We start from the raw sequence: 12,929 nt of genomic DNA on the forward strand, positions 1-12,929 counted from the left end.
CAATATGTTGGCTCTCCAAGCCAACATAATAATAACTAGAAGCTAAAGTTTGAAAACAAACTTAAAATGTTGGCTTGGAGAGCCAACCCGGGCAGCCTTGGGGCGAAAGAGCCAGAGCACTTGTGTGTCCGGCGTTCTCGAGCTGCTCCACTGCGAAAATGGGCCCTTGCTATTTCATTTTCTAATAAAGAAGCAGACTAGGCTATGACAACAGGTTCAACAGAGTTGGCTAGCTGGATGTGAAAGAATTATTTGTATCGTTTTTATATGCTTGTAATTGTTTTCCCTGTTTGCTATTTCAAAGTTCTGTCATCTAAATGAAACAGTGTAAAAACAGTCTTTGAATTGAGATCTTGAAGGATTAGTTATTCTGTGGCCCCCTCTGGTGGACAACATTACCATTATTGCCTTCATCTCTAAATCATATTAACATTGCATAGTTTTCATAATTATTGATTCTTGTTGGAGCAAGAAATAAATGCATACATAAATATATAACAGAAGCCAAGACAAATGAACGATTTTTTTTTTTTTTATGGAGTAACACTGAAGACAGAATGCAGAATGCGGCCTCTTTAATGTTGAAATCCAATATAATGATCCACATCCGATTTATTTCTCAACAGTTCATGTTCACTTGAGACATAAACGACTGTTTTCGATTATATTTGTTAAGCTATGATGTATTTTGAAATGGTCTTGTCTGTGTTTGTCCGAGAGAAGTGTTTCTTATTGGCAGAAGCGAGGATTAATGTAGTTCGGAACGAGTGCGTCAAAGCCACGACGCGTCCCAACAAACATGAGACGTCCACCCGACGTGCAGATCATGTCTATATTCCGACAAAGACGTTGAAATGATGTCGTTTGGACGTCGTTTGCTCAGTGGGGTTGCTGTGGAGTTGAGCACTAAAGCACAAATAATCAAGCATTTTACCTTTTTAATATATTACTCTACTATTATTGTGTTGAATCGCTGGAGTGTTTGTATTTAAATACCTTTAAAAGACGTGCAAATGATGTCTTTGTTGACACAGACGGAGAACTGAGCCTAGTCACCCATGTTAGTAAACATATGAAACAGCTCATTTGCACTCAATGCAGCTCTTTAAAATGTTCTTCAATTTTTATTGTGTACAATCGGTGCAGTGTTTTTATTTAAATGCTTTTAAAAGACGTTCAGTCATGTATAGTTCGCAGACGGAGATCTCCGAGCCGCGAAGCTCATGTCAGTATAACGCACTCGCTAAAGACAGCGCTTTAGGTTTGAAATAAAACAGCTCACAAACGCCTGAATTTAGCTCTTAATGTGTTTTTATGGTTGGATTGCATACAATCGCTGGAATGTTTTTTGAAAACGCTTTAAAAGACGTACAAATCATTTATTTTAGTGAGCGCATTGCACTGGCTGATCGAAGCGGTCACAGATCTATGATGTTTTACACTCTTCTCTGGCCAGACAGTCATCATTCATGAGCCATGGACCTGATAATAATCAGATATGTTGGTGTAGCTTGTCAGTATGAATTAAATTCATGTATTTATTTGTATTTTTAACCGATTGCAAAGTGAAAGTAAGTGTAAGGAGTTAACCGCCTCCGCCTTCTCGAGTGGTATTGCTCCTCTAGAGGGGGCATTTTTTTTCCAGCCAATGTAAGTCTATGGGAAAATTTTCATATTTAAAAATTAATAATAAAAAAACTGTAAGTCTGATCAGTCTAAAAAGATATAGCAACAAACTACACATCAGGGCCCACGTCTCTGCCAAGTTTGGGGCCTACGGCATTAAAGCCCTGGGACGAGTTAGAGTCAGAATATTTCGGCTAAGAAAAATAACGATAACAGTATGTTGGCTCTCCAAGCCAACATAACAATATGTTGGCTCTGCCAAACCAACATAAATAGCATTTCAGTAAGTTGGCTTTCTCAAGCCAACTTAAATATGTGAATAAAAGATGTTTACATACAGTCCACAGCACAAAAAAAAAAAAAAAAAAAAAGACCCCATTCAAAAGTACATATGCTTCATTCTTAATACTGTGTTGTAACCTAGATGATCCATAACTTTTGTGATGGTTGTTCATGAGACTGTTGTTTGTTCTAAACAGTTAAATTGCCCACTGTTCTTTGAACAAAACAAAACAAACAAAAAAAAAAAAAAAAAAAAAAAAAAAAACCCTCAGGTCCAACATATTTGTTTGATTTTCCAGCATCTTCAGAATTTTTCAACACTGACTGTATGATTTTAACATCCATTTTTTTCACACTGATAAAAAAAAAGAGGGACTCATGCAACTATTACAAAATTTTCATACATTCACTGATGCCCAAGGAAGAGCCATGGTATTGATAATGGTAATGATAATGATATTTTAACAAAATCTTTACGCTGTTCATCCCTCCATCATGTTTCAATCTGTTTTGATCTCAAAATCAGTCACTGCTGGAAAAGTTTCAAATATGCAAAAGATGCTGGAACCAAAGAATTTGCAGGACCTGGAGGATTTTTCTGTAGAACATTGGGCAATTTAACTGTTAAGAATCAAGTGTACATAAAGTTTTGAATGATGTTTGAATATCTTTTTCAGGACAGTACACACAGAAAAAAAAGGTGCTTCAGCGGTGCTTCAGCGGTTCTTCAGTGTGATTGTGGTGCTATATAGCACCGTTAGTGTATAAAGAACCGGTCAAGCCCCTGTCTGGTTCTTCAGCGGTTCTTCAGTGGTTCTTTGGGGTCGTTAAGGTGCTATATAGCACCACTGCCATACAAAGAACCTGTTAAGCCTCTGAATAAGGATCTCTAACTCTCTCTTAAACTCTTCAGTTGGGGAAAGGATTAAAAACAACATTGACATACAGTGTATTTCCTGAAGATCTTTTTGCCCCTAAGGCCCCCATAAGGAAATATTTCCCACATAAGACCTTTTGACCTTAGAAAAGCATAAAAGTGATTCAAGACACTTTGCCATTGTAGTAAATATATTTACTACTATTGTAGTAATACAAGCCCCTATGATTGTTTCTATTGAGCACCATTTTTGTTGAAGTAATAAAATGCTATACACAGCAAAATCCCCAGTGTTAATTTAACACTCTGAGTGTGGACACATATAAACACTGAAGCAGTGTTAAAATTAACGAGATAATTAGGTGATTAACAAAGTGATGATTGATCATTACTGAAGACACCTGATGTTAATAAGCAGAATCACCAAAGGAGAAAACCAAAATTTTTAAGCAACCATTATAGTGGTCAGTGTTTGCATTAGTTGGGCTCTTGACCCTTAAATCATCAATATTAGGTATGTTTGGCTGCAGTTACTGAGTAGCCAGACAAACAAAGAGGAAAAGTCAATAAGATGGCATTGACTGTGCTTGACTTAGTCATCATATAGTGACTTGAGTATTTGACATAGAATTTCCTTACAGATTACAAAAAAAAAAAAAAAACTGTGAACAAAAGTTTTGCCATAATCAGACAGATGATGAAAAAAAGTTTAATTTAATTTAGACACACAGACATGAAGAATCAGTGTGAGAATCACAACAACGGTGACCATCAAAAAGCGTGTTGTAGCCAATCAGAACTCATCCATGACTCCCATCATGCATTGCGGCATGAATAAATTATAAGAGTTCAGAGTTGATCTGTTTATCTGAATATGCCGTTTGTCACCATTGTTGAGATTCATGGGCTGTGTGTGCCTAGGTCAAATATGTTTTTTTTTATTTTAAAACAGGTTGTAAAAAAAACTTTCCAAAATGTATAGGAAGTGCTGGATATTCTGTGGATTGTCAAGGCTATTACAATAAGCAAAAAAAAGCAAAAAAAAAAAAAAACAACTAACTTAGAGATTAGACTCTAGATGATTTACATCAAACAATGAATATGTTAAAACATAATCACCTGGTGACTTGAGCTTTTGGCTTGTCTGGCTGTTTCAACTCAAATACAGCAGCCAAACAAAATCTAGCATTAAAGATTTAAGGGTCAAGAGCCCAACTAATGCAAACACTGACCACTATAATGGTTGCTTAAAAATTTTGGTTTTCTCCTTTGGTGATTCTGCTTATTAACATCAGGTGTCTACAATAATGACCAATCATCACTTTGTTAATCACCTAATTATCTCATTACCATTAACACTGGGGATTTTGCTGTGTATGGTACATCTGATGGTTCTACATAGAACCATTTGACAAAGGTGCCATATAGCACTAAAAGTGGTTCCCCTATGATTACGAGCCAAAGAACCACTTTTAGTGCTATATAACACCATTTGTTTTTAGAGTGTACTGAACAAAATCCCTCATATTTTGGTGAAATAATTAATATTTGCAGGTGTATGTAAACTTTTGACAACAACTGTACATGTATTCTTGTTAATGTATTTTTAAGTAACAGTAAAGTTTAATATAGTTTTTAAACATAATATAATATAATATAATATAATATAATATAATATAATAATATATGTTTTTAGTTGATATTATTATGCATCAACACTGATAAGACACAAGTTATTTGAAAATAAACCACACTGGTTTTGCTGTAACATTAATCTCATCCAAAGCTGAATTGCCTCAGGGAGTGACCTTTTTGACTTTTTAAGGTCAAGGGGCATCCTAATCCAATAAGAAATGGAAATAGATTTATTGTGAAGATGAGGTGGGAAGCCCCTCATGTTGATGACTAAGAGGTGCTGTTGTTGTAGATTTCACAGTGACTGCAGAAGGAGGGATCCTGTTGGAAATGAAACAGAGAAACTCTTTCATGGCATAATTTGTCATGCATTATGATCATTTAAAGAAAGGAGAGCTGGTCATGAGAGAAAGCAGTTTCCTCAAAACATCTCACATGATGTCCTTTAGTCATGCTCATGAACCCCATGTGATCTTGTTTAAGAGAAGGCTTTTCACAGACCCACTACTGTCTTTTAGGTTCATTCCTACATTTCTGATGTAGTTGTGGTTGGTTTAGATTGCTGAAGTGTAGAGAAGAAAAATGAGGAAAAATGTTCAAGTGTATCTCACTTTATCTGAAACATTTATCAGATTTATTAGACTATTTACTTAATACCACATATGACCAATAGACACAAAGAATGCAATAATTGAATATAAAATACAGCATGAAAAGAACAAGACTTAAATTAGTTTGTCAAATCTAAAAAGTGAATCCTCCACTGCAAATATTAGATCTTGTCTTCCGCAAGTAAAATGTAATGTAAGAGGTTAAGCAGAGTAACAAAATAAATTTGCATATTTTTTCCTTATTGTAAAGAATAATTACAGACAAAAACTACCTGGAAACTACCCCTCTATTTTCCTACATGGCAGACATATTTTGATCACCGTATAGTTGACTTCATATTTCTGATGTCTTGTCTCCAAGTTGCTAATTATTTTAATGTGCTAATGCTGTATTGTTAAATGTACAACTGACATAAGCTTTTAGAAAAAAAAAAAAGTAAAAAAAAAAACTTCTATTAAAAGTTGTATCTGTTAACACTGTTGCACTTAAGTAATACAAATAAATTATGTGTATTATTTAGTTGGTAAATAATTGTAATTTCTTTAAGTAACAATCAATGATTAGCAAATGCTGTATACTATAAATTGTTAGTTCATGCTATTGAGACTTTATTGTACATTGTTACCACAGCTAACCGGAAATGGTGTAAACATGGTGTAAACATGTTTTTCTGTTTTTATTGTCTCAAAATAAGCTTTTTACAACACATTTAAGATAAATACATTCTTACATAAGAAGAAAGAAGTATATAAATATTAGTAAGAAGAACTACAAAAAAAAAAAACTGAACAGAGTCAGCAGGAATTATAACACAATTAAATGAGTAGTAAAATGTCTGAGGCCTTGAGTCATGTGGAAGATTAATCATACAACTTGTGTAAATCTCAAACAAAAGCTCTTGGCAGATGAGATAATCATAACATAAGTTTGCAAGCATGTGCAACATTGACAAACGCTGACAAATACACTACGCTTAAAGATACATGATGAATTATGAAACCACACCACGTGGCTGACCCCCCTCCCCCCCAACTCAAACAAACAATCAAAAAGGTATAACATCTCAAAGCTTGTAGTAGTAGTAATAATAATAATATTAATGATAATAATAATAATCACAAAAGAAATATACTTTTCTATTTTAGGTTTAATGTATCTTCTTCTGGCATAAAAGAGCTATTGAAATAAGCTTGTTGACTTGAACTATGCTTCAGGGCAACTCCATACATGTACACCAAAAACAAACCTAGCATTGTTTTTACAATCACTCTCTTTATTACATTTGGAAATTCGTTAAATCAGGGGTTTTCAAACCAGTCCTGGAGTACCCCCAGCACTGCACATTTTGTATGTCTCCCTGACCTCTCTGCTAACCTGTGTTGGGGAAAGTTACTTTTAAAAGTAATGCATTACAATATTGCGTTACTCCCTAAGAAAGTAACTAATTGCGTTATAGTTACTTTTCATGGAAAGTGATGAGTTACATTACTTTTGAGCTACTTTTCAAATATGGGCTAGGCTTGCTTGTTTGTTCAAAATTTTTCTTTATTGTTTTGGAGAAATGCTGAATCTATTTTTGTGCAAGTGAGATGAGTAAATGCATGTTCACATTTAGCCTAGAACTACAGTAACCATACACAGGGCACACGCCTCTGCACTTACACCCAATTTCTCTCAATATGGGAATAGGAGAGCTGTCAGTCAATAAATGGGAAAACAAAGTAACTGGCATTACTTTTAAAAAAAGTACTGCATATATTTTCTTGTAAATTGAAAAGTAATGCATTACTTTACTAGTTACTTGAAAAACGTAATCAGATTACACAATTGTAATGCGTTACCCCGCAATACTGGATTTAACCAACCTAATTCAACTCATCAGCTTATTTGCAGAGACTGAATTGGGTGTCCAATAATGGAGACATAAATATGTGTAGTGCTGGGGGTACTCCAGGACTGGTTTGAAAACCTCTGCTTTAAATGTACAGGGAACTACAGAGAGCATGTGAAGTCACTTTCAAATTTGGTTGAATATTTTCGACACAATTCCTTAAGCATGAATGTATGCAGAGCTGGACAAAACTTCTGAGCATTTTTCAGATGTGACATGTAGCCAGTGCTGACATGTTAAATACTTTTTAAATCATTAAGTTGAATTTTAACTTTTTTTAACCTTTAAAGAGCATCTAAAACATTAACATTATGTTACAAATTGTGGATGGCAATGTTAATTCAAATTTGAAGCACTTCCTAATACTAAACCAGTGAGGAGTGGATAAAAACTGAGATTTTAACAGACATATCCTTCTTTATACCTTTCAGCAACACATTTACTTGTAATCAGTATACCTACAGCTGACACAGAGTTTTATGGTATTAGCTAAATGTTAAATGCAATTTGTAGACCACCGATACCTGTATGCAGATCAATGCCTAAGTTGAAGTGTATTTGTTGGAGGCACGGCTATTGCTTTGTTCAGATCCTCGCTCTGTCACCTTCAGCTTCATGCAGGACTGCTTATCATCCATGGCTAACATTTCAGGAGGAAGGCACCAGCAACACAGACATGACTGGAAGGGAACAGAGGAGAATAAGGAATATTTGTCATGTAAACTACAGCAGGAATCAAAACATCAAGTAGATATGCCTATTAGCTCACATTTGCAAGAAAAAAAAGCTTAATAATCCCTTTAAAGTACAGGCAGTAGAATGCAAAATTGTGTTCTGTGTAAAACATACACATGTGGCCCTGAGAATTAAACCTTTTTTATTAACATATGCAAGTACTTTTATTTTAGTGCTAAGACATAAAATGAACTATTTTTGTTTTCACTGACATCATATAAATGTAAGCATCTACAGTATCCAGACATTATTTAGTACATTGTAAAATTAAAAAAAAAAAAAATTGTAGTACTATATTTATTTTTTTACAATTTAACATAGCAGTCCATCATTATCTGTCAGTCTGTTCTTACTCTGAAGCAGCTCTTGAAGCGCTTGCTAACCATATACAAAGCGATTGGGTTTATGCATGAGTTCACCGATGCCATGTTGATCCCGATATAATCAAGAACCAGGAAGAAACTACAGGTAAACAAACAAACAAACAAACAAACAAACAGTTTCATTAGTATTAAGACTGTGATTTAATTTAGGGGCAGAGAGTATTTGTTTCTAGACTACATGGCTGAACTCTTGTCCTTCGAAAGTCAAATTTAATAGTTCAGAAGAACATTGTAGTGTTTTAACATGAGAAGCCTATGAAGATAGATGATGTGTTCTTACCTCAGAAGCTCGCAGCGGTTCGGGTCCCTTTCATCATAAATGGTAAGCTTAAGAATACGACTGAGGTGCAGTGGAAGCCAGCACAGTGCAAAGACTAGCACCAGACAGAACACGGTTTTAGCCACCTCACGCCTCTGTAGGGCACAATCACGTCTGTTGCTGATTTGTTTTTTGTTTTTTGAGAATTATAGTGCATTAAGACATAATGACAAGTAAACCATCTCCAGATTATTAATAAACTTTGGGTACTACACTATGTGTAGGGAGTGTATGGTCTCTCTCGAAAGAATATACAGGAAACTTTTAAAAGTAATCAAGGACAGAGTGCTCTGACCTGTTTTAGTTGATCACTAAGTGCAATTTGGACCCCATTCTTCTTTCGAAGCATTTCACAGGTCATGAGAGTGTAGAAGATAGCAGTACACATCAGCGGCATGCAGAAGTAGAAACTGAAAAGCCACCAATCTTTGGCTGACTTATAAAACTGGAATTTAACAAAGATCATTATTAACATTCAGTAAGGCAACATAAACAATCCAGTTATGTATCCTGCCTAAAATTTTGTTGATCCAAATATTGTATGACATGCACAAACACAACAACATGGCTCTTTACTGTACATATGCAAACTGACCTTCATGAACTTGTTTTTCTGCATAGGGTGGAGCAAGCAAATCCTAAGCTGCTCTCCTTTGTAGTCCATTGTGATCATGTCAAAGGCAATGGCCTCTGGCACTGCAAGTATAATGGACATCACCCATATTAGAATGATTTCAATGGCTGTCCATTTAGGGACGCCAATGCCTTTGATGCGGTTCCACGATGCCACTGCTCGAAACCTTTGGGACAAAGTCAGTGCCAAATGCCTGATTAAATTGTGTTACTAGATACTGAGGTACTAAGACCAAACAAATACTACAAAATACAGACTACCTGTCTATGCTCAGTGCACACAAACTCAGCACTGTGATGCCAACTGATGCCTTTTGTATAAAGGGAACCATTTTGCAAAGTCCAACACCAAATGGCCAATCTTCAGCCAGAAGCTGAAAGATAGATACTTTTGGGTCAACAAGAGCCAAAATTACACAGAAACAGAACAGAAAACTACAGTGAAAAAAAAAAAAAAAAGATTCAGCCAAATATTTTCTCTTATGATTACACAGTTTCACCTAACCTTATTTGACCCACCTATTACAGTTTTTCATACTTGCTAGAACACTAAACCACATTCTCTAAACCAAATTCCCAGTAGCCTAAACCAATGTGTCAAATAAATCACTCTTTCTGCAAAACCTTAAACAAGTTTAGGCAGTTTAGACACTTTGTGCAGATCTCATGCACTCTTTTTGCAAAACTCTAAACACATTCTCACTCATTAAGACACAGTTTGCTCTGTGATGAACTTCTGATGCAAAACCCTAAACACAAGAAAGCAAAAGTTAAGCACAACTGCAACACAGCTGTCATTGTTTACACACAATAATTCAAAATTCTTCACACTTGTTTCGAAATATTTAAATATACAAAATATAAGCCAGTTGAAAGTGCACAGAAGGCACAGGTGCATCTGCCAATCTGAGAGGTACAGAAGAGTGGGAATATGAGTGTGAATATATATTCCCTTTTTTTTGGTATATTCACCAAACTTAGATATGATTTCTTTCTGAGGTGTGATTATGTATGTGCGTACGTACGTACATATATGTGTGTGTACATATATAGATATAGATATATATGTATACACACACACACACATACATATGTGTATTTTTCCTTTGTTTTTTTTTTTGTTTTTTTTGGTATATTCACCAAACTTAGGTGTGATTTTTTTTGAGTGTGTGTATTTTTTTTAGTGTGTGTCTGTTTATTTATATATATATATATATATATATATATATATATATATATATAAATAAAATTAAATTAGTAAATAATTACTATATACAGTAAACATTCTTTTTTTGTAACTACATGACTGTCTGGGCACTGTGTTCTCCATTTTTTGATGTAGTGTCTAATGAATGATCGGTAGTGTGCATAGTATTGACTAATGTGTGTGTGATTTGAAAGCTATTTGATTTTGGGTACAGATGAAAAGGTTTTGAAGTGATTGTTTGCTTTTGCCAGAAGAGTCAGGGGCTCAGTGAATTATTTTGAAAATTTGGATTTGCGTTTAAGGTTTTGAGAAAATGAGTGACGGTTTCAAAAAATGTGTTTTTGCATTTCTGAAAAACTGTAATAGCACAGTGTTGTTCAAAAGGCTGAGGGACTGCCTAGTTTGTCAAAAAAAATAAATAAATAAATAAAAAATGAGCTGAACCAAACCATTTTCCTGTCCTATGTTCTTATGTACATGCATAAGCTTCATATACTGCATGAAGAGTTCAGATAAAAGCTGGGCCACAACCTATAAGAGAAAATATCAGTGAACCTTAAAATTATTTTTAACTGTTTGATACAAACCTGATATAATCTTTATATTTATTTATATCCTTATATTTGGATCTCTTTGCAACTTTCAGGTTTAATATTTGGGTTAACTTTAGTAAGTAAAAATTGTGTAAGATATCCTTTTGCTGGGTTAAAATCTTGGGAGTGTCTCAGGATGCCCGAATTTAAATTAGAAGCATATGTGTATTTAGCTACAGCTGAAAATCGGAATGCTTATTAAATGCCAGCGAAGACCTGTTTGTCAGATTCCAAAACCGCGAAAGCTGGTTAATGTTGCAACTGAAGAAAACGAAATAAAATATAACATAAAATATCATATTTATTTATCATTTATCTGTTAATTTTTAAAGTAATAAAAAATGGTTTTAAAAGAGAACTTTTTTTAAATGAAATATTAAATAAAAGCTGTCTTGCAAACTGTGCTTACCTTATAGACGTTAATGGGAATGTCTATGACAATATGCAACAGGTCCCCAAGCGCCAGACTTGCAATGAGGATATTAGGACCGTTCCGCATGCATTTATTTTTATAAATGATTCTGAGCAGCGTAGAGTTCCCGATTATCCCAACTACAAACACAAGGCACGAAACCACGGTGTTAATATACTTGAAAGTATCTCTTATTTCTGTGGGACCTGTGCACATAGGCGGCAAAACTCTTGGTCGTCGAGGCATGGACTCATTAACCACACTGCCTTTTCCAAGTGCAGATTTCAGGTTTGGAGACACGAGTCCCGTGGAAAGTTGCCCCTTCCCTTGAGCACTTATCAAGACGAAGTGTCCAGTCAGTAGAATGAGCAAAGAGACCACGCATCTTGTTTCCATCTTTTGTATGAAACGTTAAACACTATGCTAAGACTGCTGATCAATTTAATCATTACATCGATAGCCAAATGTCTTCAGGCTAGAATTTCAATGTAAACCTCTGGCAATTGTCTGTTTGCGGTGATATTGGTTACATATTACAAATACCTCAAAGCGGATATTTTAACCCCTTGCTTAAGTTATGCGAACAGAATCGAGAAAAGGTCCTCGACGTCTCCTGACAAGATAGTCCATCAAAAATCCAGATGATTTAATTCGCGCACATTTCCTTCCAAACGCAATGATCTCTTTTACATCTTTCACATGACCACAGCGTTACGTTTCGAAGTGTTTTCTGTATCTGCGGCGTTTGCTCAGCAGATGACTCTTCTTCCCACTGGCCCTCCCCCGACTATGGAAGCCCGTTTCCGCCACAGTTGAGAGAGAAAGAAAGAAAGAAAGAATAGGCAACACTTCACAATACAGTGGCACTAACATGCATTAAATCATGCTTAACTAATGCACTGATCATCATAAGTTAATGTATAAGTCATTCTAAAAAATGCTGGGTTGTTTTAACCCAACATTGGGTCAAATATTGACTAACCCAACTGTTGGGTTAAAAGTTTAATTGAAAAATTTACCCAACAGTTGGGTTAGTCCATATTTAAAACAATCTGGCATTTTTTTAGAGTGTATTTCCCTGGTCATAAACACTGTAGGCCTACTTCTTAGACAACCGCACCGTACACTCTAAAAAGTGCTGGGTTATTTCTTTAAACACATTGCTGGGTTAATTGTGCTGGGTCAAAATTCTGGGTTGTTTGAGGTACTGACACACAGTTGGGTTGATCATGCTGGGTCAAATGCAATTTCACCACTGAACACGCGGGTTGGGTTATTTTAACCCAACCGGTTTGTTTATTTTTCCACTTCATCGAACTTTCTGGATTCTTCACTCATCTCCTCGTCAGGCGGTCACGCAATTCACTGCAAGCAGGATTATACGGTAAGTTAATATGATTATACGATTATTTACCTTTATATTTTTTTTATAAGTTGTGGTTTAAAGCACAGTAATTTCACTGTTTAATGCAATATTTGATATGTCGCTGTGCGGGGTTAGCCTTATTCTGTGAATGATTAACGAACGTTAAGTAGCAGCCTATAGTGAGGTACTTTCTTGCCTCAACAATCGCTTTATCGTTAAATAAAAGTTGTGTGTGTGTGCAAAGTTTTATTTATATACAGTACACATCCTTTTTTTTTATCAGTACTGTCCATTTTTAACGCTTCATGAAACCAGGCATATGTTAGAAATACGGGGTAAATTCAGTTACTGTCTGCAT

The 12,929-nt window shown here is 35.2% G+C and overlaps 1 protein-coding gene across 2 annotated transcripts; it reads right to left on the reverse strand.

Annotated features, from left to right (window-relative positions):
• Positions 1-5,689: 5,689 nt before the first annotated feature.
• Positions 5,690-11,982, reverse strand: ednrba (endothelin receptor Ba). 2 transcript variants are annotated; one of them, XM_051101629.1, is made up of 7 exons: positions 11,749-11,982; positions 9,255-9,367; positions 8,956-9,160; positions 8,656-8,805; positions 8,322-8,455; positions 8,012-8,120; positions 5,690-7,603 (listed from the first exon to the last, which is right to left on the reverse strand). In XM_051101629.1, the coding sequence occupies exons 2-7, from the start codon at positions 9,323-9,325 to the stop codon at positions 7,466-7,468; spliced, it is 807 nt and encodes a 268-aa protein (XP_050957586.1). In that variant the 5' UTR covers positions 9,326-9,367; positions 11,749-11,982; the 3' UTR covers positions 5,690-7,465. The 2 variants fall into 2 exon arrangements, with proteins under 2 accessions (XP_050957586.1, XP_050957585.1); XM_051101628.1 differs by having other exon boundaries at positions 11,203-11,982.
• Between the last annotated feature and the right edge of the window lie 947 nt (positions 11,983-12,929).

The sequence above is a fragment of the Labeo rohita genome, unplaced genomic scaffold (assembly GCF_022985175.1).
Source record: "Labeo rohita strain BAU-BD-2019 unplaced genomic scaffold, IGBB_LRoh.1.0 scaffold_1553, whole genome shotgun sequence".
Taxonomy (NCBI): domain Eukaryota; kingdom Metazoa; phylum Chordata; class Actinopteri; order Cypriniformes; family Cyprinidae; genus Labeo; species Labeo rohita.